The sequence below is a fragment of the Dama dama genome, chromosome 5 (genome assembly GCF_033118175.1).
Source record: "Dama dama isolate Ldn47 chromosome 5, ASM3311817v1, whole genome shotgun sequence".
Taxonomy (NCBI): Eukaryota; Metazoa; Chordata; class Mammalia; order Artiodactyla; family Cervidae; genus Dama; species Dama dama.
In genome coordinates this window covers 114959368-114984211 of record NC_083685.1, presented here as the reverse complement: position 1 = coordinate 114984211, position 24844 = coordinate 114959368, and the positions used below count along the sequence as shown (strand labels likewise).

The 24844-nt window shown below is 38.9% G+C and overlaps 1 protein-coding gene across 1 annotated transcript in view; it reads left to right on the top strand.

Moving 5' to 3' along the window:
• NSF (N-ethylmaleimide sensitive factor, vesicle fusing ATPase) overlaps positions 1-24844 on the top strand; it is a 147079-nt gene that overhangs the window by 106201 nt on the left and 16034 nt on the right. The window contains exons 15-17 of the mRNA XM_061144283.1: positions 2718-2851; positions 14070-14136; positions 16123-16202. Of these exons, the coding sequence (XP_061000266.1) occupies positions 2718-2851; positions 14070-14136; positions 16123-16202 (281 nt within the window). The remainder of the gene's footprint in view (positions 1-2717; positions 2852-14069; positions 14137-16122; positions 16203-24844) is intronic.

Genomic DNA, 24844 nt, shown 5'->3' with positions numbered 1-24844 from the left:
TTTTACCAAGTAGACAAAAAAAGAAGGATATTCTATTCACCAATTATTTTTTGTAGTTATTAGTAGAACAACAGAAAAGTTCAGTGAGTCCACATGACAATGGAATCTAGCTCTTTCCAAAGGTCTGAGGGTGAGGGCTCCCTGAGAAACACATTAAGCCAAGATCTGAAGGATGAGGAGAAGCTGGTTAGGCAGAGTAACTGGGGACAGTGTTCTAAGCATGGCAACCAGTGTATGAAAAAGCCCAGTGCTGAAAAGAGACTGAAACAGAAAGGGAGACTGGCTAAGACATGAGACTGAAGAAGTAGACAGGAGCCAGTTCGTGCAAAGCCTAGTAGACCATGTTAATGATTTAGACTCTTATCTGAGGGGCAACAAGAAGCCATTTGTAGGGTTTTTAGCACTGAAGTGACATGATCAGATTTGTATTTTCAAAACATCATGACCACTTTGTGATAGAGATTGGATTGGAATGGCGAAAATATTAATATACAGGAAAGACCAGTGGTGAGAAGCGGTTGCAGTAGTCTTAATGAGAGCTGATTATGGTTTGAAGCTACATAGTAGTAGGAGAAATGGAGTTGTGTAGACTATTTTGAGGAATATTTAGGAGGTAGAATAATAGAGATTTTATAATACTTATTGATTAATTATTAAACATAATGAAGCTAACATTCTTTGAACTCTTAACTGTTTGCCAGTCACTCTGCTAGCACTTTACACATACCTTCTCGTTTAAGCCCCACTTCAGTCCTGCAAGGGTAGATGCTGCTGTATCTGTTATTTTGTAGATGAGGAAGCTGAAGCTTAGAAATAGTAGCTAGATTGAATATGGAGAGAGGTATCAAACATGATCCCCAGGTTTCTGTTATTCAGGGCTGGTGAGTGATGTTGTTTACTAAGAGTGGGAGTTCTAGTAGAGAAGTTCATTTCAGAAACAAAGATCGAGAGTTCATTTCTAGACACAGAAGTTCAAGGTTCCTATAGGATGATTGGGCTTCTCTGGTGGCTCAGCAGTAAAGACTCCATCTGCAGTGCAGGAGACGTGGATTCAGTTCCTTTGTCAGGAAGATCCCCTGGAGAAGGAAATGGCAACCCACTCCAGTATTTTTGCCTGGGAAATCCTGTAGACAGAGGAGCCTGGCAGACTACAGCCCATGGGGTCGCAAAAGATTCAGACACGACTTAGCGACTAAACAACAAATATCTTCCTTAAACTCCCTGAGTCGCTGAGTCAGTTCTATTCTATGGGATAATTGAATGGAAAATGTTGAGTAGCCCGTTGGATATGTAGATGCTCAGAAGACAAGTCTAGCTAGCGGTGTACATTCATGAGTTGTCACTGTGTAGACTATTGTTCAATCCATGGGAGTGGATGAATTCACTTAGAGAAAGGGAAGGTTTGAGAAGGAAGAGGGGTCTGGGACTGATCTCTGAGGTATGTCAATGTTGAAGGACTAAGTAAAGCAGGAAGAGTTGACAAAGGAGACTGAGCAAGAATAACCAGAGAGTTAAGAGAAGGAAAAGAGAACATGCTGTCACAGAAACCAAGAAAGGAATTTAAAGAAAGAAGAGAGCTGTCAGTTGTATCAAGTACTCCTAAGACGCCAACAGATTACAGTGTTGGATTTGGTGAGATCGAGGTCATTGGTGGCCCTGATGGGAGACTTTGCCATGTAATGGGAATGGAAGCCATGGGGTTGGTTTGAGGATGGTTGGAAGGTGAGTGAAGGCAGCTGGAGTAGATGATTGTTTAGGGAGGTTCCATTTCGAAGGGACAAGGCAGAGCAGTGTTGATAGTAGTGAAGTCAAAAAGGAGGCTTTTTTATTAAACTGTCAGTAGACTAGAGCATGTTTAAATGCTGTTGGAAAGGCTCCAGGGAAGAGGGAGAGGTGAAACATATTGGGGAGAGGGTTCAGTTGATAATGTCAGGTTCCTGAGAAAATGGGAAAGAATGATTGGTCGGTTTATGGGTGGGAGAGGGGCACATCTTTTATTACACGGAAGGGAAGGAGAAATTGTCTAAATACAGGTGAGTTTGTAGATTTGGTTGCCTTCATCAGAAGACCTGAGTCTTTAGTTTTCTAGCCTGGTGGCTCAGCAATAAAGAATCTGCCTGCAATGCAGAAGATGCAGGAGACCTGGGTTCGATCCCTGGCTGGGGAAGAGGCCTTGGAGAAGGAGGGCGTGACAACCCACTCCATTATTCTTGCCTGGAGAATTCCATGGACAGAGGAGCTTGGCAGGCTTCAGTTCATAGGATCGCAAAGAGTCGGACATGACAGAAGCAACGGAGCAGGGGCAATTTTCCCTGCCCTTAATATCATCTCCTAGGAAGATTGTATTTTTTTTTTGTCAGACAAATGATTTCATAGAACTAATAAGTACTGATATGCATTTGAATGTATTCTCTCTCTCTCTCTTTTTTTTTAAAGAAGCAAAACCCTTGCATTTTGTATATTTAGCCAGAAGCTTGAAAGATTAAGGTTATGTGACAAAGAAAGAAGGAATATGTTTCATCATACTTTTGAGAAATGCTAATCAGTTTGTTTAGTTGCTAATAAGAGAAAACATGTCTGCCATGAAATTGTGTCGGGAAATGTTAATGAGCAGCTGGTTGAGGCCTCAGTGCTTTGTGGATAAAAGTTTAAACTTGTTTGGTTCTCCTTTGCTTAGGTTGGCTTTTTTCCCCTGACTTGCTCCTGTCGTTATGCAGGCCCTCCTCACAGTGGGAAGACAGCTTTAGCTGCTAGGATTGCAGAGGAATCCAACTTCCCCTTCATCAAGATCTGTTCTCCTGATAAGATGATTGGCTTTTCTGAGACAGCCAAGTGTCAGGCCATGAAGAAGGTATCGAGATTTTTACTTTCGTTTTTGACTTCCTACCTTTTAGATGTACGTGTGTGTGTGTGTATACATACACATGTACATATACATTTATCTTTGCACATGTATATACATAGACAAACACACACATATGTATATATATAAGCCATAACAGTTATGTTCTTCTCAAGTGAAATTATCAGCAGAATTTGGGGGGAGGGAAACAGTGACTATTTTAGATATAGTATTTAACTTTGTAATGTATTTTTATTAGAGTACCTTTATCTTCCAGATTATGCTTTGCTTAGTATGTAATTAGGATTATTTTTCATTTCTTAAGTTTGTATCAACTGAAAGGTCTGACTTAAGCGTGTTTGAGTAGAGTGGAGCAAATTCATTTAGGATTTTTTAAGTTCTCTCGTCAGTCTGCAAAATCAGACTGGGGTCAGTTAAGTTGACTATATTGTTTGGGAAAGAACACAGTTATATCATTGGAAAGATATTCTCAAAACCCCTACAGAAAGATAGTGATGTCTTAGATAATAATCAGCATCCGCTCGGCAGACCTAGGGCAGGTGGTCCTTATCTCTCTGCGTTTCTCCAAGTACCATTTGTCACCTTCTTAGCATGGCTGCTTTGAACCACCAGTGAAAGTTACAACAGCATAGAACAGGATCCTAGCGCTGAAAGACCTCTCAGATCATCTGGTTCATTGCTGTTACATTCAAGCAAGTACCGTGTAAGGCATCTAGGATAGTAGGTGGTTGCTCATTAAAAACAAAAACAACAAAAATCAGTGCTGAACACTCTTCATGCTGTTTCACCTCACTTGGTTTTCATTGATATTCTGATTTTGCATACTCCCAGACTGAAGAAAGGTTAGTTTTTACATATCTAGTTGAAGTATTTCTTTTACTTAAACTCTTTTTTTTTCATGCTTGATTTTTTTATAGATAAGAACTGGCTGTAAGTTACAAGTTAAAAGAGATGTGAGAAAGTCAGGGGCCTTCCCTGGTAGCTCAGCTGGTAAAAGAATCTGCCTGCCAGAGTAAGGGAAAATCTTGAGAATGGGACTGCTACCCAGTAAAGACAGCTCAGGTGTGCTGTTACTTCGTTCCTAGGCCCTCACTTTATAAAGATGTAGGATAGAATTACCTAAGTGTTTCTTTAGGGAGGAGATTGAAGAGGAAAATACATTTTTTCAAAAGCAGACTCCCAAAAAATGTAAGTTTGAGAAGTTAGTCTCATGTTTGTGCAGGCAGCAGAAAATCATTTGTGTCGACTGCTTGAATGGGTGGATGGAGGAGGCAGAGCTTGGAGCAGGATTCCAGCCCCGCACACTGAATCGTCGAGATAAATATTCTGCACAAGGTCATTAAAATTGAGTGTGAAAGTGAGGGAAATGTTGCCTGACACAAAAAAGAACTTAAATATCATAAGACACACTACTGGTGTCTGAGATGAAACCAGTAGTATCTATCATTCCTGGGAAGACCTGGACAGAATCTTTAGGACCAGGAACCTCCCTCATGTAGATGGGGTTGCTGTTCTTTTTGTTTTTTGTAATTTTTACAATGTTTCCCTCTAAAGGGAACCCTTAAACCATTTCTTTTGGTGAAAATTTCAACAGCTCTTGGGCTCCATAGCCACTGAACTTCCCATTTAATTGAGCAGCTGATTCTGTTTGTATTTTCCTAACTCCGTCTATCTCTTATACTTGTCTAAAAGTAGTTTTCTGTGCAGATGGTAATTTACTCCATTGCTTTTCACCAGCTGCCAGGTTCTACCTCAGATGTACTCTGACATGTGGGTGGATGGTCCTAGTCTTTTCTATAAAGTTTTTTTAAAAGTATTTTAGGCTCCTGCACATCAAAGCAGCTTTGTAAGTGTGAGATATTATCATTTTTATTATTTCAATCTCTTGCAAATTGACTTGAGGGGGGAAGGTAATATGTGCTGATTTTAGAGGCTTAAATGGTTAAATTAATGACTTAATAACTTATGATTTAATCTTTAAATTGTTGCAGCCTTTCAAGGTAAGGTTTCAGTTGAGTGGAAGGCTAAGGAGTATAAAAATGTGTCTATACCAGCTTACTTAAAATCCCTTGGATTCATGATTCACTGTCTGGATCAGCTGTATACTCTTAAAGTTGCAAAAAATATTTCTGCTTCAGCAGTATAGTAAATTCATATTGAGACTTTTTGGGTTTCCTTGTAGAAAAATATTATTCTCTGTGACTAAAGAACAGAATGGAGAAAAGAATGAAGCAGAGGTGGCTTAGAAATTTATTAGAAATACTGCAGAATCTTTCCCTGCAAATAGTTTTCACATTGTTGCCTAATGATAGCTTGACAAAAGCCTGAGGGCTCAGACCCATCTAAAGGTGCTCAGTCTTCCAGTTTGCTTTTGAAAATGAAATATAAATGCCATTCTTTAGACGTTCTAGTCTACCTCCCACCATTGTTCTCTTGCCTTCATTTTTTGTTTTGTTTTGTTTTTAGTGTGAAAAGGGAAAGACGGTGTCTTTTTTTTCCCCAAAGCACAAATAATTTATAATTTTTTGTCATTCTGGAGAAGACAGTTCTTTCCTTTTAGGTACATCCTTCCCACTCCCAAAATATAGCTTTTCCCAATTTCAAAAATAATTTAGAAAATGCAGAAAAGAACACAGAAGAAAATAAAGTCTGTGTTTGTTCTTCCATCTTCTCAGACACACATACACACAACGTATTATGTATTGGTGATCACATTGGACATACTGGTTTTTTTTCCACTTACAGTAAAATTTTTTCATTGTCATTAAAATTTATCCCAATATTATGTTAAATTAGTAGCTGTGTAGTGTCCATTTAAACATTCCTTTTTTGTTTAACATTTAGGTTGTTTCCAAGTTTTTTCACAATTATAAACAGTATTCTGTTGCACTCTTATTTGTGGCTGTTTAGTCACTAAGTCATGTCTGACTCCTTTGCAGCCCCATGTTCTGTTGCCAACCAGGCTCCTCTGTCCATGGGATTTTCCAGTCAAGAATGTTGGAGTGAGTTGCCATTTCCTTCTCTAGAACTTCCAGTGACTGCCCCCATTTTCTTATTACATTTTTCTGAGAGTAGCATCAAAATTTACTGGCTGAGAATTTGGACTTAGGTTTCTAATAGACCTGAATTTGAATCCCAGCTCCACTGCACTTAGCAGCTCTTATAGTCACTTAACCTGTAAACCTCTATTTTCTCATCTACAAAATGAGGATAATATTAATAGGTGCCTCATAGGATTGTTCGGAGAAGGCAATGGCACCCCACTCCAGTACTCCTGCCTGGAAAATCCCATGGATGGAGAAGCCTGGTGGGCTGCAGTCCATGGGGTCGCTAAGAGTCGGACACGAGTGAGCGACTTCACTTTCACTTTTCACTTTCATGCATTGGAGAAGGATATAGCAACCCACTCCACTATTCTTGCCTGGAGAATCCCAGGGATGAGGGAGCCTGGTGGGCTGCCGTCTATGGGGTCTCACATGGTCTCACACTCCGTCTATGGAGTCAGACACGACTGAAGCGACTTAGCAGCAGGGATTGTTATGAGAATTAAATGAGATAGTGATTTTTGTGCTGTATCATACAGTGCCTTGGGATGCAATATGTGCTCAATAAAGTATAGTGGTTATTCTTACTTATCATTATTATTGCACACACATTTCTGATTATTTCCTTAGGATGAATTCTCACAGCTGAGATTGCTAAGGTAAAAATATTAATGGGTGTAAATTTATGATAAATGTTGCTATTAAAACTTATGTAAAAATATTAATGTTTATAAAACCTACTTCTTAAGAAAATTGTTTCAGTTTACACTCGAAACCCCATCATATAAGAATATCAGTTTCCTTGGACTCTTGCCCATAATATCTTTATATATCATTTTACTGCTTGGTTTTGTTACTTAAACCAAGAGTTTTTGTTAGTGGAGAGAGCCATTAGGCTTGCTTTAATGAGTATCTAAGATTAAGATACTTAACTTTCAGGCCATTAATTGCAATTAAGCTATTGCTTCTTATTCACATATAGATTCTGGTGCTAAAATATATGAAAGTAGTTTATACTCGATTCAGTTCTACTTCTTAATTTGCTTAATAAATCCTTTCTCTGTGTAGATAAACTCCTCAATAGTAGCAAACTCTGAAAAAAAAAAAAATAGTAGCAAACTCTGTATGAGGTATTCTCACATTCTGTTGGGGAGGAGATACTATATGTTCCCTTAAGATAGCTGAAGTATTTACATATCTTTCTCTTCTCCCGTATTTTGTTTTTGTTTCCCCAACATTATCCTGTTTAAAAAATCTAATTCCTTTATCCATTTCCGCATCTATACTTTAAAAAAAGAAAAAACCTATTTGCTAGTTCTGTTAATGGCATTAAATGAAAAAAATAACAATGCAGCAGATCTTGATTTTAACTAGTATGCTTTCTGAGTATACAGTCAGTACAGAGATGACATGGGACAATCGGATGTGATTACATTGTTTGAACAAAATTGAGTAAAAAAATTGTGATTTCTAAAACTATGCCCATTAGTAAGGTCATATAGTCTTGTTTTTAAAAGGACTGAAAATTAATGGAAGACATTTTCCTTTCCACTAGCTTTGCAAGAAAGAAATAATCTTCTTTGAATATCCTCCTGTAAATCCCACTGCAAATTGTAGTCTGCACAGAACAGAATCATGGTGCCTAATCCTCCTCTTTTCATGGTTTAGTCCATACAAAGAGCGGAGCTGGAAATTGGATCTTTAGACAGCAGTTACTAAGCAACAGAATTTGGATGTTTTTGGTTAACATCCTAATATATCATGTTGCTGATTTGTTGAAGATTGTTCTTGCAGTAACTGACAAGTGGACACCCTGTAAGTGACCACAGGTCCCTGTACTGCTGTGGGGGGCGGGGGGCAAGCACTTGTTCTTTTTGTTTAATATACTTTGTCTTCTGATGGTTGTATCTGTCTGGCACGCAAAAGAGGATTGTGCAGCTCTTCAGTAGAACTTAACTTTCAGACCTTGTGACTTCTTATGTTATTAAAGATATCCCAGTCTGTCTCTCATGTTTTGTGAAAATGTAAGAATTTTTCCTGAAAAGCAGGGAGAACAAATAAGGGAATTTGAGGTCATTTCCAGGAAGCTTGAGCACTTTGCCAAAAGTTTAGGTCCACTTCCTAAGTCAGTTTCATTAGAAGACAGCTAATGTTTGCTTGGTCTACTCCCAAGTTATTTTTAGAAACGAGAGATTATTACTGATAGCACCGATTTGAATTTGCTCACTTACATTTTTATGTGCTACCAAATATGATTAGAGTATGCTTTCAACTAATTGCTGACAGATTTACTACATTGGGGATTTTCTAAGTCATCAAATTCCTACCGTCAACAGATTCCTACTCACTCGGTACTTCATGCCAACCACTTCTGAATTGAGGTGAACTCTTTCAGCCCCGAAAGAACCAGAGAATTTGGCTTCACTTACCTCAGAGCCCTAAAGAGGTTCTAGAAAATGGAGAACAGACTCTACTTGGAGTACGCTTTGCTGGGGTTTGTGATTCTAAAAGGCTGGGAATAACGTGGAGCTAATGCTGGCGTGTTCCCATTTGCATTCATGTAGACTCCAGAGGCTGCAGCTGCTGCCCACCCCCTATACACAGGTGGTTCCCAATTCATGTGAAGATTCCAGGAGTGGGCTCAGTGCCTTGAGAGCTCTCGGCGCCCTCAAGGTCCATGACCAAACCTGCCCCCAAGCCCTCGGCAACAGGAGCTCCATACCTCCTTTCACAGTGCGTCCAGCATGCTCCTGCCACAGGCCCAGGCTCCCCACGTTTTAGGTCGTCTCTCATGACCCACAGCCTGCCTTTGCACACAAGAGAGGAGGCACCAAAGAGGTTCATGCTGACAGTCTCCTTATGTCCACAGCTAAGTAGACTATGGGTTTTTGTGTTTTCTAGAGTCTTCATCTTCTAGAGTAGACCTCTCGTTTTTTGCCCTGTTGACTATTGTCACTCTTCTCCACACTTTTTTTCTTTCTTTCATTCTCCCCATTCTTTTCTTCAGCCTTCTCTTTCAGACTTCTCACCTGACTGTCAGGATACATATATTCTGATAAGTTTGCATGCTCTAGGAAACTCCCTGATAGAGCTGGGAAGACCATATGCTCCAGTCTGCTGTGTGCGGTCATGGTTTTTACTGGTTTTCTAGCAGGGTTATTAGCAGCTCCCTCTTTCAAGTGTCCTACGTTGCATGATACCTTCTGTGATCCCTACTGATAACCTCTCCAGCAGGAAAAACTTGAGCATCGTACTTTCATCTTACTACATGAAAGGATCAGAATTTAAGTTAATTGTTTTTTAAAGAGTCTGTAAGATACCACCAGTAGCCCCAGCGTCAGCCCACCTGGCTAAATGTTGTTTTGGCTTTTGGTCTGGAGAAGGCAGTGTGTATTCCCTGGGTGCTATTACTGATGACAAGTTCAGCACTTTAGTTGTTGTGTCTGAGCTGAGGCAGTTTGTACAGTTTTACTTTTTCTGCATCTCTCCTTCTAGTACCTCTCCTCCTCTTGGGGTTTATCTATCTGCAGTTATGGTAGAACTTCCCCACTCAGTATGTAAATATCTCAGATTTTAGTCTGGCAGCTAATTGCATATACTTGCCAATGGAGTCCAGGTATCTCCTTATTTAGCATGGGGCCAGGAAGCCAAGAATGAAGAGGCTGAGGCGACTAGGCAGAAACATGGATTCAGGAGAATAGTGGTGACCTTATCTTACACCTGTGACTACCTATGGGAAAGAATGTGTGTGAGAAGTGAAAGATGTGTGTGTATTTAAATTAAAGCAGAGTCAACTGAAACTGGTCAAGTTACAACTGGAATTGCATAGCCTTTGTCATGGTTAGTATGTTGTTAAGAGAGTTAGCGGCGAGTACTCCTCTCCCCATGGTAGTAATTAGTACATTAAGAACTGTCTGTAAAAAAACAAAAACAAAACAGACTACATTAAAGGCTGTAGGTATTTTCTTCTAAAATGTTAGCGGTAGCCCATGCAGTCAGCTGTGAAATGATTTGAAATGCTTTGTGAATCACAGTATCTGAGATAAATTGGTGAAAATTTATCATTAGTTCAGACCCCAGCACTGTCCTAAGTAATGTTTATAAACTCCATAAGCTTTGAGCAGGAAGAAGGGCTGATTCAGAGAAAGTGTAAAACTACTGCAGTAGCCCATCCACAATGTCCTGGGCCCCTGTGACTCAGCTCCACGATATTACAGTCTGTCAGACAGAACGATATGCTTGCATCAAAGCCCTTCATATCAATAGAATTCTGAGCAAATGTTTTAAAAGAGCCAAGCATTATTTTTAATGACTTCTAGAAATCACCCAAGTTTGCCACACCGGCTGCTGTTAGTCCAGTCTTCAAAAAAAGAGCAAAGAACCGCAGTGGAACAGCATCTAAACGTTTCCGTTGTCTCTCCGTTTCTCTTCTGTTTCATCTCTCACCCACCATGCCCCATGCACACAGCACCGATGCTGACCCTTCTTCCTTCTAGTTCTTACTGACTGTGTTAGTTCCTGCAGTGCTCCTGGATTTTCTCTGTGCCTCCTTATAGTTGATATGCTCTGCTTAGATCACTTTCTCCCCTCTTTCCTAGTGAATTGTTCATCCTTCAGTTCTCAGCTTAAATGTCACTTCCTGAATTTAGGAGACCATCATCAATTTCATAAGCTTTTATATCAGTCACAATAGGCTAAATTATGCTGCTATAATGACTAGCCCCCAAAATCTCAGGGGCTTAACACTACAGAGTTTATTTCTTGTTCACACTACATGTCCACCATAACTCAGAGAGGAAGCTCTGCTGCAGCTTCTCAGAGACTCAAGCTAATAGGTAATAGTGGGTCCATCGCACGTGTGATTCCACAATAGCCAAGCCAGGAGAAAGGAAGCACAGTAAACCAAGCCATGGCTCTCGAAGCTCCTTTCAGAAAGTGAAATACTCCACGCCCATTCCCAACGCAAATCCCATTACCATCCCTGACTCAAGAGGGGTTGGGAAAGTGCAGTCTGACCACATGCCAGAAAGAGCACTAGGATGTGCGTGCCGTCACCCCAGACTCCCACAGCTCCTGGGCTGTGCGCCATCACATCCTCTTGTGTCTCCTCTAACCTCATCATGCTGTGCTTCATCATAGTTACAAGTGACCTTAGCTATTACTCTCTCCATTGCCTTCATTAGTGCTTGACACATGATATGAATTCAAAAATATTTGTTAAATGAGTTAACAGAACAACGCTCCAAGATTCAGTCCTTGGCCCTTTATTCTTCTACTTTTACCTTTGCTCCTTGAAGATTTCTTCCCGCTCATGGTTTCAGCATTCACTGCCCTGAATGAGATGTCCATACTCTGACTTCAGTCATGCATCTCCAACTACTGCCCTGGCATGTCTACTTGACTTTAATGCATATATTTCAGTGTATTCCTTCAATAAGGGTTTATTGATCACTTTCTGATAAGGCATCATATTAAGTGACATGGATACAGAGATAAATACAACAGTACTTGCCTTCAAAGAGCTAACAATCTGATGTAATATAGGGAAGAATACTATGAATCTGTAATATATACACGATAGAAAATGCTATACCGAAGGAGAAGAGAGGCAAGTAACTTAATGACAGGATGAAATTAGAACTTTGTGTTGTTTCAACCATTGAATCCATTGAGCAGATAAATACTCTTCTGTGCTGGGTACAGGGGGGTAACATGAATAAAGGTTTTATCCACCTCACAATCCAATAAGGAGACAGATGGCTAAGGATGAAAGGGTAGATGACTGACGGGTATAGGGGATGGTGCAAAGAAAAGCAGCAGAGGCATTCTTTCCCACATGTATGCAGCAGATGTTTATTAGGCACCAGTGAAGCATCAGACCCTGAAGACATAATGCTAAGGAAGACAGTTCCTACCTTAAAGAATATACAGTGTGTTAGGGAGGAACTTACCATGTAGATTGTCACATGAGTTGACATTTTGCTTTTGGGTTTATTTTTGTTGATGAGTTTTTTGGGGGTTATTTATTTATTTTTGCATCTTTGAGAGTGACTTTTTGAGCATAGAAAAGACCATGTGTAGCTAGTTAGAGGTCTAGAAAATTAAAATTCAACATATTAAAATTATATAATTTAAAATCTAGGTTTTCAACACAAAAGAAAACTTAAACTTTAAAAATAATCCACTTATTTTATTCTTTTTATAAGCCAAGTAAAGGGTAGCTTAAAAAGAGATTTTTACAACTTCAATTTCTTTAAATATTTTAAACTGTACTTAGACATTTAAAATGTTTTTATTTTCTCTTTGAAGTACTTCAGTTGTTTAACAAGCAAAACATTCTAAGTTTCAAAGTAAATCTGTAATTACATTTATTTAATAAATTAACAATATGGTGGCATAGTGGTAAAGAATCTGCCTGCAAGTGCAGGAGAAGCTAGAGATATTGGTTCAATATCTGGGTTGGGAAGGTCCCCTGAAGTAGGAAATGGCAACCTGCTCCAATATTCTTGCCTGGAAATCTTGTCCATGGAATCACGGACAGAGGAGCCTGGCAGGCTACGGTCCATGCGGTAGCAAATAGTCAGACATGACTGAGCACACACACACACACACACACACACACACACACACACAATAATATAATTATGGTGAATCTCAGGTTACTATTTGCAAGGCTATTAAAGTTATATTTTACCTTCCAGCATTAAAGTTTATCAAAATTAATTAGTCAACTGCATGTTTTAAATTGAACTAGCAAGGCTAATCTATTAATCTAACGTAGTAAATTTTCTTAATTGTCACAAATGCTTTAAAGACCACGTATTCACAGGTTGTCTTTAAACATAATATGAAAAAGATTAATATTATAGGTTTAATTTACTTTATTCCTGTACCTAATTCTTTATCTTCTATAGTTAAAAGGTGCCCAGTAAGGAATATCATGCTACTACCAAGCAAAATCAGGAGAGTGGTGGTTACCATCTTGGTACATTGAGGTTACTCATCAGTCAGATTGGACTGGAATGCAGGGATTAATTCTTAGAAATGAAACCGGTGGGCTACACTGAGCACTGGAATAGGAACCGCCAACATTTACAAAAACGCTGGTCTCAAGACTTTGAGCACTTATATTCAACTTAAAAAAGAATTAATTCTTCTTCTATCTGGCTTGAAATTGCTACTTCCTTGCCAGGATATGACAACCTCCTTCACTGCTTGCTTAATTTCCATTTATTTGGCTATCTTAAAATAATGTACTGTCATCTTTTGTCTAGTTCTAATGATGCCTCTATCTGATGTTTTATACTTTAATTCTTTTCTAGACACTTTGGCTGTTACACTCTTATTTGGGCTGACAGAATTCTCTGCTTTCAATGTTATTCCTGTTTGACAGGGCCACAGTTCCTACACTAATAAAATGACATTCAGTTTTACCCTGCACATTCCTGTGGCTCTGTTTAGCCCTTGAGTCACAGAACTGAAGTCATGCCCCTGACAGAGAGAGGAGAGACCATTGTGATAAACTTGATGGATTTGTCAGTTGATAAATTCCAGTTTTTCCTGAGCGCGCCCCAGTGTGACGCATCCAACCCTTGGAGCTGCAAGTAGCCTTACCTCCCCCGTGGTCAGCTGTGATCTAGCTGTGATGTCCTGGGCAAGTCATTTAGCTGCTTCGGGTCTCCATTTCCTCACTTGTAAATTTGTAAGAACTCTTGAATTTCTAAAGTCCTGTTATCTACTAAAGTCTACTTTTGTGTAGTCAGAAATATTGGGTGGGACTACCCTGGCGGCACAGTGGTTAAGAATCCACCTGCCAGTGCAGGTCACAGGGATTCAGTCCCCTAGTCTGGGAAGATTCCACATGCCGCGGAGCAAGTAAGCCCCTCTGCCACAACTGCTGAGCCCGCATGCTGCAACTACTGAGGCCTGTCCACCACCCATCCCCTCTCGCTGCAGCTAGAGAAAGCCCTCACAAAGCAGCAAAGACCCAGCGCAGCCATAAATAAATAAAACTTTTTTAAAAAGAATAGAAATATTGGGTGTTTTACTGTGTTTTGGGATAGGGGGGGCATTGGTCAAGAATTAGCTAAATTTTATCTTCTTGGAAATTCTTGTAATTTTTGAGGGCAGTGAGATAATCCATGGTTTTGCTTTTCTTCTAGATTTTTGATGATGCATACAAATCTCAGCTCAGTTGTGTGGTTGTGGATGACATTGAGAGACTGCTTGGTGAGTCATCCCTTCTGCCATTGTACCATCCTTGCCACATTACAGCTAATGTCTCACAAATTACAAGAGAAAATACAGGTGTTTATAACCCATAGGGCAATAGAAATAGCTTTCTTTATCTAATAAAGAAATATAACTTCTCTTATATCTGAAGTCAACAGTGGTGTCAGTGGTAAATATGCCTTATGACCATAACTTTTATAAGGGCCCATGTCTCATATTTTGTATCTTCCACAAAGTTCCCTGACCATAATAAATGATTAGTGATTTTCATTGATGGATATATTTGCTGTATTCTATCTCAGAGCTGCCTGTAGCTCATTTGCTAACTGGGTCAGAACTAAGTAAAGAAGAGCTTAGGGCTAGAGTGAAATCTACAAGTTAGCAGTAACACTTGGGGCAGAAGTTGCCAGCTCTGACTCACTTTCCATTCAGATGAAGCACAGACTGTATTCTCTTCCTTAGTTATCCCACAGAGTAAATGTGAAGACAGAAATGAGATAATGTTGTGAAAGTTAAAAACATTCTGAAAGTTACAAGTGCTCTAAAGTAATTTTTTAAAATACCTATTAAACATCTCCTATGTTTAAGTGCACGCCTATAGAATACAAAGATAAATAAAATAGTCCCTGTACTCAGCTCATAGGTGTATTCCACAAATAAATGCCAAAACAGTGCTGTTACTCTTATATTTTATTTCTTCACACAAACTAGATAAATCTGGGATAAATTCATTATAACAATGGCTCAGGATGCTGTAACAAAATTGATTGAAGTTGATCCCACCTGGTAACTTAATAAATATCTGAAAATACTACCAACGCCTGGTTAACTAACCCCCTTCTTCCTTAAGGGGTCTATAATGGTGTAGTAATGATTTCTTATTAACTGTTCTTACTACATTTCCCCTATGATTTTGAGACTTATTTTATGTCCTCTATGATCTATTTTCCTGTTTCCTAAGGTAGTGTTTGTTATAAAACAAAGTAGGTATACGTAGGAGGTCTTCTTAAATAAGAGTTTTATCTGGTGACCTGGGTTTTGGATCTGCTATTTTTTGATACAGTTCATCTCAGTTTCTGGGATTATTTCTTTAAAAGCATTTAGGCACATACTCATAGCTCTGATCAAATTCCTTTACCTAAACACAATTGAGATGTGTGGTCATAGCAACAGTACTGTGTCAGGAATGTTTGCCCTCTGAGTATATTTTCACTTGTATGAATAGTTATTACCTGTTCATGTTGGTTCATTTATTTGGTAAGCATTTGCTGAGCCCTTACCACTGGGCTAGAATCATTAGGGCTTCAGAAAAATAAGTAGTAAGATGCTGTCATTATGACATACATCAGCAAAAATTAATATAAAGTAGAACGTGCCTTGTGTTCCGGGCATTCAGAAAAGGGAAGATCACTTTTGACTTCAGAGGGCTGCTGCTGGAAGGCAGCGGTAAGCACAGGGCAAGGGTGCACACGTGGTACCCAGTGAAAGCAGAGTGGGTGACATTTGTGCCGCGTCTTGAAGGATGAGTAGGAGCTTAACAGATAGAAAGTTCTCTGAGAAATTCAGTGTTCTTCGCCACCTGTGGGCCAGTCTTCACAGCTTTACCATCATTTCACTTGTGTCAAAGTACCTTACTTCCATTATTACTGCTTGTTACTTCCCCGTCTATCCGTTTTCTAGTATCTTGTTTTGTTGCCTTGTATACTCACCTGTATTTGCCAAGGTTTGCGATAACTTCTTGGAAATGTTTAGTCAATAGACCTGGGGATTTTTTTTTCCCCTTTTAAAAAAACTGTCTCTGAATATCAGACAAAGATGTCTACACAAGCACAAAATGGATATTTAGAAGCTTTTTTCTTGTTCTCATTGGTTACATGACTTTTATTTAGGACTGTTTTTACTCTTGATGCAGAAAAATCTGTATGTTTGGAATATGTGCATATGTATATCGAATCCCTAAACACAGCGATGTTTCTCTTCCAGATTATGTCCCTATTGGCCCTCGATTTTCTAATCTGGTACTACAGGCTCTTCTTGTGTTACTGAAAAAGGCGCCTCCGCAGGTAAAAATAATATAAGGAACATTTTCACAGAGTTGTTCCAGTAAATTATACAATGGTGCACTCTCTAAATAAGCAGATTATCAAAAACTTGTAAAATTATCTTGTTGAAGGGATTTTGCAAGGTCATCCAGTCTGGCCTTCTGTCTTAAGGTAAATAATTTTCTTAATCACTTCTCTGAATCAGAGAAGTTTTCCATTTTTTTCTGAAACTCTCAAAATTCCAGTTTCAGTTAGTATTCTGTTTTGTTCCTTTATAAATTCACCACCATATTACACATCCCTTCCCACCCCTTCTCCCATGAGTGATATTAATACATGATATTAATGTAGAAGTGATTAAATACATGTTCCCATTTGTTCCATCTTTCATAGATTTTTCTAAGAGTTTGTATTTGGGGAAATTTATGTCCTGCAGGAAGTTTTGTTTTGTTTTTAGTTTTTACAGATGAGTTTGAATTTTTCTCATGTCATGTGGCACTTTTGAAGGGTGAGTTTATAGCCAAGATCTTGATTCCTCTGGTTCCATTTTTACTGATGTGGCTGTTGGAGACTGGTAATTTTGATAGCTTAACACATTTAAACTGACCTATGAGGGTTGGTTAAACATGTTAATTATGGAGAGGCTGCCAGAGCATGTTTGGCTATGACACAAGACATGAATTCTCTTGGTTGGTTCTGCGTGTTGTAACCTTGAAGAAATGCCAACCAAAGGCAGATACAAAGGGGTGATGTACTAACTTAAAAAACTGTATGGAAATTCCATATTTGAAGTTAGAGACATAAAGCAAGTTGTATGGAAAATACTTAATGTTAAGCTGGTGAATCTGATATAAGTTATAACAGTTAAAATTGTATGTGTGTCTGTGTTAGACCTAAAGGTAGAAGACTTGTCTTGATTTTCTAGGGTTTATTTTTTTTCTTAGATTAGTGAAAAGAAATATAACCTACAACAATCTTGAAACCTTACTGTATATTTGCACTGTGAAGGATTTTTTACATCATTTTCCTGTAAACTGTTACTCCCAATAGTTGAAGTTTTAGGTTATATTAAAGCTGAAAATAGAGAAGTGAGTGTTTTTAGAAATAAATAGAACACATTAACAAATGACTTCCAAAATCTTGAATAAAGACCCAGGAATAACTGTTTCTGTTTTATAAAAATAATTGTAAGACCTTTGAGGAAAGGAACATTATCTTATTACCATAATTAAAAAGTCAGGGGAATTCCCTGGATGTACAGTGGTTAGGACTCTGGTCTCTCACTGTACCGTTCAACCCTTGGTCAGGGAACTGAAAAAAAAAATCCCACAAGCCATGTGACATGGCCAAGGAAAAATGTCAATAACAAGTGTTGGCATGCAGATGGAGAAATTGGATCCTTATACACTGCTGGTGGGAATAGGTAAACTGTCCAAACTTTGGAAAACAGTTTAGCACTCAAAAGCTTAAAGATAGGGTTACCACGTGCCCTAGCAGTTCTATTTCTAGGTATATAACACGCAGAAATGAAAATATATATCTACACAAGAAGTTGTACATGAATGTTCATAGAAGCATTATTCATAATAGCCAAAAAGTGGAAACAACCCAAATGTTCATCAAATAAAATAAATGTATATACATATAATGGAGTATTATTCGGCATTTTAAAAAAATGCTGAGTACTTGCTATAACATGAATGAACCTTGAAAACATGCTAAGCAGAAGAAGCCAGTCACAAAAGACTACATATTGTATGATTCCATTTATGTGAAATACCTAGAATTGGCAAGTCTATAGAGACAGAAACCAGATCAGTGGTTGCCTGAGACTGGAGGAGTGGGTGAGGAGAATGAGAGGTGACTGCTGGTGGATACTGGGTTTCTTTGGGGCATGATGAATATGTTCTAAAACTGAGTCCAGTGATAGTTGCATATGTCTGCACAATCTGCTAACAACCATTGAACTGTATACTTTAAGTCAGTGAACTTTGTGTTAATAGGAGTTACATCTTAATAAAATGGTTATGATAGATAGTTTCAGAAGCTTAAATGAAGAAAGGAGGATTCTATGAAGAGCTGAATGTAAGGAGTAAGCGTACATGACCCAGCTTGGGAGAAATCTTTGAAACAGGAGTTGGATCATTAGAAAGGGATGTGGAACGAATTTCTCTTAAGGATTGGAAAGGAAGAATATAGGAACATGTAAGAAGTAAAAGGCAGATCTGGTTGCCTTAGTGATCGGAAGTGGCTGGGATTCTAATAAAATACCAGCCTGTCTTTCATCAGAATTGGGTGGCTCTGAGCTGGACTGCTAGATGACCTGCTGTGTAAGAGAATCAGTGGCAGAAGAAATGAATGCTTAAGATATTTCTAGTTGGCATATATTTAACAAAATAAAAATGTGGTTTCTCTGTACCATCTTACTTTTTAAATTAGTTTGTATCCTCTGAAGAAAATAAGGGAGACTTTTTCAACGTGATCCAGTGTCAAGACTTTGTCATTCTGAAGTAGAAGCCTTCACTTTGCCAAAGCATTATCGTTTAGGCTTTTCAGCTGTTTGCAGTTAAATATTAAAAGTGTATGAATCCCAGTGTTGTAAGGATGCGTAGACTTTTAGTAGAAAGCTATTATTTTATCACTATCAAGGAAACAGAAAAGTTGTAGGCATTTTTCTTTAAAAAGAGGAACTGTACATGCATACAGTACAATAATCATTATCAGTCACAGAATCTTTAATTTTGCATTTGTTGTAATTCAGCTTTCACATAGAAAAATTGTGTGTGCATGTGTGCACATGCTGAAATAAAAGGATCCCTTCAGGGGCACTATGTTGTTATGGATCAGGATATTCTCTTTTCTGCTTCTCCCCATCCCCCACCTTCCCTCCTTCGTTGTAAATTGGCTTTATTAAAACTGGTTCACAAGCCCTCCTTTTTTCCTTTGTGATTGCTTTGGTCTTGGATTTTCAGTGTAGGACTAAAAATTCAAGTCAGATTTCAGTTACTAGGATAATTTTCTTTGAATTTTAAATTTTTCTAAGTAAATGCATAGATTTTTAATGAACCCGGTATTCAATGGATTTGCTTTCAATTTAGCTGGAGAGTTAATTTCATGATTGATTTATTAGCCCTTTGAAAGTATAAAAAGTGGTATCTGTAGTTCATGAAGACTGAAAAACATCATCACATTTTGTTTAGCATCTTTTTAAAACCAATTAAAAGCTTTTCTAAAATGGATTGAACAGGAGAAAATAAAACATGTTCCCGAGGTCTTTATTTCAATCAAGTTTCCCTGTGTTCTGCAGGAGAAGAGATCGAGGGGGGATAGAAAAATTGAAAAGGGCTGTCCCAGCAGGGAGCCACGCTGGAGAAAAGGGCTGCTCTGAGAACTCAGCAGCAGTAGCTAAGAAAGCTCCCAGCCTGCTTCATCTACATGCAGAGTCACACAAGGCATGGGGGTGCTCACCATCACCACAGAGGTTTCACATGTGCTTCCCTGCTGATTCCTGTGAAAAGCTAACAATTGGCTTGGAGGGTAAAAGACCACTGCAGTTCACCCTCCCTGAGCTGGACGTACAATTTATCCAGTGTTAGGAAATGTCCGGCTTAGCAGTGAGAGGCTCGAAGACACCCCTCCTTCCAGTGAGATTCCTAAAGCCGGCTCTTTTGCTCGATGACACTGGGGCTCTTTTCAAGTTTTGCAGATTTATGGAAGTCGAGGGGAATGTGCTTTTCAAGATCAGGAGGATGAAAGCCTTAGTCTCTTCCCGTCAAGAAAGAGGCAGTAGTAAGGCAGTAAGGCCAGGTAAACCTTCTTGCAAACTGTAACACGAACGGCTTTGTTATTTTCCTCCTAGATCTCTTCTGGCACCTTCTTTTTTTTTTTTCCCTTCCGGGAGACAAAGTGCCTGAAAAGGAACTCCTCAGCTGTGAAATGACATGACTTCCTAGTTTCCTCAACAAGTGTGAGAGCAGTTAAGCCCATTAACCCGACTGCCTTAATGTTTACCTGACAGTTTTTGCAAGTCAGTTTGGAAGACCTCATCCATATGTACCAGAGTAACCTTGTAACTTACAGAGAACCACAGCTTTTTCACTTCGGTGCTTCCCAGCCCTTTTCATATCACGGCATATAGAAAACAATAACACCTGATGACATAGTTGGGTAAGTGGATGAGGCCAGTCACAGCTAGCCAGAGGTGCAGCCCCACCAGCTGCTGACCCCCTTCCCAAGGGCTGAATAGTATTGATACCATAGAACACTGATAATTTATTCACAGCATTCCAGCTGGCAACATCTTTGGAAACTGTGAACTTTTACAAAAGAAGACCACTCCAAATTAATGGCAATATTACTGAAGTAGACCTCAAAATACCTCACAGTCTTTAAGACTTTTAGCTAAAAAATAAAGTTGTTGAGAAAAATTCCTTCCTCACTACTCTGGCACTTAGGAATATTAACCTGAGAAGAAAGAAGTAGGGCTTAGAGCTGGGAAGGGTGTAATGTGTGAACCAATAAGACTGTTAGTAATTTCCTGATGGGAATTCAGGCAGACATGCTTGTTTCTCCATGGGTTTCATTTAAGGTCACCGATCTCTAGACAAGATTGCTTTTCCTGTAATCCTTATATGATATCTCAGTGCAATCTTACTTCAGATATATTATTAGGAAGTCTTGGTGATATTAAGCAACTCCTCAGGCTTTGGGTTGCTTTAGCGAAATAAGCAAATAATGGAAGAGACTCCAAATCATGCAGGCCTAAACACGAATATCTCTCTGTCTATCTGTTCAAAATTAACTCGGGCTAATGACTATAATATGACTCAATAAGATATATAACCACTTTAGGAAAGAGGTTTAGTCATTTTGCCAGACACATTCATTGTAATCACTGATGTGGTGACTTTTGCATTAGACTTCTTTACTGAAAAAAATCTGGGTGATGATTGACAGTTTAGTAGCCCAGTTTTCCCATTTGTTAAGTCAGTGATATTAGATGGCTACTATAGTTTATAAATAAATTCTCTAAAAGTATACTTCGCTTAGTAGATTATCTCAGAAAGTTCTGTGTAAGTTGAAAATATATATATATATATATATACACACATATATATATATATACACACGTGTGTGTGTATAGAACAGTTTTAAGTTCATCAAAATCAGTGAAAGAAGTTTGATGAGTCCTTTTATAAAATATTGCTACAAATATCTGCTAAATAAAACCATGTTTTCTTTTTTTGCTTTTTTTTATATTTTATTTTTTAAATTAGTTTATTTATTTTAATTGGAAGCTAATTACTTTACAATATTGTGGTGATTTTTGCCATACATTGACATGAATCAGCCACAGTAAAACCATGTTTTCTAGATAGAGTTTTTGTTTTGTTTTTCAGTAGAGCACATCTATAATACATATTAATTAAATACAAAAATTATAAGCTAGATATATACGTACACACACACCATTTATAGGTATCTCAGGATTCAATCTCTAAATCTTAACCATAGAGAAATGCTAATGTTGTTGAGACAAAATATCTTCTCATTGCCTTCAGTCAGTTCAGTCAGTCAGTTCAGTCACTCAGTCGTGTCCGACTCTTTGCGACCCCATGAATCACACCACGCCAGGCCTCCCTGTCCATCACCAACTCCCGGAGTTTACTCAAACCCATGTCCATCGAGTTGGTGATGCCATCCAACCATCTCATCCTCTGTCGTCCCCTTCTCCTCCTTCCCCCAATCCGTCCCAGCATCAGGGTCTTTTCCAATGAGTCAACTCTTCGCATGAGGTGGCCAAAGTACTGGAGTTTCAGCTTCAGCATCAGTCCTTCCAATGAACACCCAGGACTGATTTCCTTTAGGATGGACTGGTTGGATCTCCTTGCAGTCCAAGGGACTCTCAAGAGTCTTATCCAACACCATAGTTCTCATTGCCTTAAATATTGATATATTACTGTGACATGACATCAGCATTTATTAGAGAAGTGTTGATTCTACCATCCTAGTGTTCCGTGAGGCCATGAGTCTAGTTATGAGTGTACTCTCTGCACAGCTTACTCATTGTATTGGACTTGGAGTCAGAAAACCTGAGTTTGAGTCTTAGCACAGACATCTGGCCTTATAGTCTTCAACTAGCCCCTTAACATCTTTGTGTCTATTTCTTCATCTGTAAAATGGCGATGATTCCTCCTTACCCACCCCATGGACGGCCAGTGGACATAGTGTAAGTTCTGTATAAACCTGTGGGCTGCACAGACATAAGGTATTAATGCCTTATTGTGAAAAGCACAGAGTTACTGAGAAGTTGGAGTATAGTGTTATCCACAGAGAATGTCATTTGTAAAGAATCTTATTCTTAAAAAATGATCAATGTTTCTCTTGAGTGATTTGAATGTTCCCATTGCTTGGAGCCAAGGGTTGACATCTAAGATTCTGTTTCTTCCTGTTTTCTTACTGTTTTAAAGTTCTTAGAGGTTTAGTATTTTATTAAGGCTATTGTATAGAACTGGAAATATATCTCCCAGTTGTTTCAAGAAGAGAGGTGCCTTTAGATAGTCCACAGAACCTTTTTAGCATGTAAGTTAGGAAAAATACAGAGTGTAACTGCTGTATATAGCACATTTCCACGGAAATTGAGTTCTGTGTTCCAAGTTTGAATGCTCAGGTTCAAATTCCTTCACTAGCAATACTGGCAAAAGAAATAGAGACACTCTACTTCCCCATCTCCCATTCACTGAAATTTAGAAGCTTCCAGAGTCCTAAGACAAATATGTTGGTCTGGGGATTGGAGATCCCTATTATAAAAGGGAGAATGAAGTAGAAATAGGAATTTCAGAGTTCAGCAGCATGAGTAGAGAGAGGACCAGGGCTTCTGGTGGGATTGTGGGGTCCTGAGGACACTGCCCATTACACTAGGTCTCCAAGGACTGCCCCCCCCCCCACTCCCTTTTTTCCTTCTAATCCAAGTGGAACAGAATAGCGCTTCACAGCTTCTCTCCTACATTCCTGTCCCCAAAGCAAATGTACGGGCCTTTGGAGATTCCTTGGGGTTCATACTGTGATGGCATGACAACTATTGGTTAGGAAGAACCACTAAGGAGGACCTTACAAAGGTCTGTCAATATTCCTGATAGTTATTAGAATATAGGTGGAGCACGGCCTTGATCTCTTTAAGTCACAACTTGGTCTGTAACCATTTTTCATCTTGACAGTCCTGCCTACCTCTCACATTGGGGAATGGCAAGAGTGCTTTTCACAGGGAAAGCTCCAGACAATCTGTGTGGACCCACCCTTCCTCTTTCCATTCCTCCTGCCCTCTCTCCTTTCCTTCCTCTCTTCTCTCTCTTTCCAGACCTATTTAGGCTATATAAATAATACTATTTGTTGAATGGACATCTTGAAGCTGGTGGGTCTTAACTACATGTATTAATAGAACTGGCATTGGCAGTGTAAATGAGAACTCAGGAGTTAGAAAGCTTGAGTTTGAATCCAGTCACTTAATTTCTGAGCCTCAATTTTCTCAATGTAAATTGGGAACAGTTGTAAGAATTAAATAAGATAAATGTTGATTATAATTCTTTGCAAACTACAAATCACAACTTTCTTTGTAAACTACAAATCACAACTCAGTTTAGTATTCACTTTAAAGAAAACTCTGACTCCTGTCTTTCCTCACACACAAAAATATATAAAACCAACAGAGTAACTAATCGATATCAAAGGAGCTAGGCTCCAGATAGCCAGAAGCCAGCCCTGTAGACACATCAGCAGGAACGACACCTTCCTTGGCCTCTACCTGCCAGCCATCACGCTCCCACAGACCCTGCCAGGGCCGGCCCTGGAGCAAGTGGAAGAGGGTGCCGGTTCCCTGAGAAAGGAGTAATCATGGGGAGGGAGGACAGGGAGAAACAACATCCAGAGCAGGGAGATGAGAAGCTGGGTGGCTGTCTGCTAGTGACCCCCAGTATCTGTATAAACTGGGCCAGTGTCAGAAACTGCCTGCCTAACGATCAGATCACCTTCCACTTAATCCTCAGTTATTCTATAGGTGTGATTTCAGCTATAAAGGAAAAAGAGCTGGAGGGAATATGCCAGAATTGTTTTCTGGGATTGTCTTTATATCTACGGCCACCAAACTTTTTGAAAGAAAAGTTTGCACTTAGCCTCCCAATATTTTAATGCATTTATTATTCTTTAATTGATGTTCATATTAAAATGCACAAAATAATTTTTTTAAAGAGTGAAATGAAAGCAAAAGTAAAAGTAAGTTCTGTTTCTCTGTCTTAAAGATAACTGCTCTTATCTTAAATGGTAGATTATGGGTGGGTTTTTCTGCTTTATTATTTCTTGTATTTTATACATTTTCTACAGTAAGCATTTATTACTTTATAATCAGGAAAAAGAAAAAGTTAATGTGTATACAGTTGTATTCACTTTTAACTCAACAATATAACTATCAAAGTTCCAATCCTTTGGAATTAATTTGCTGCTTGGCTAACAGTAACAGAGTTGGACCCGACTGAGCAAGTGAACTGATATGTATGGCTGAGTCTCTTCCCTATTCACCTGAAACTGTCATAACATTTTTCTTAACTGGCTATACCCCAATACAAAATAAGTTTAAAAAGTCAAATGACTTTTAAGTCAAATGACTTTAA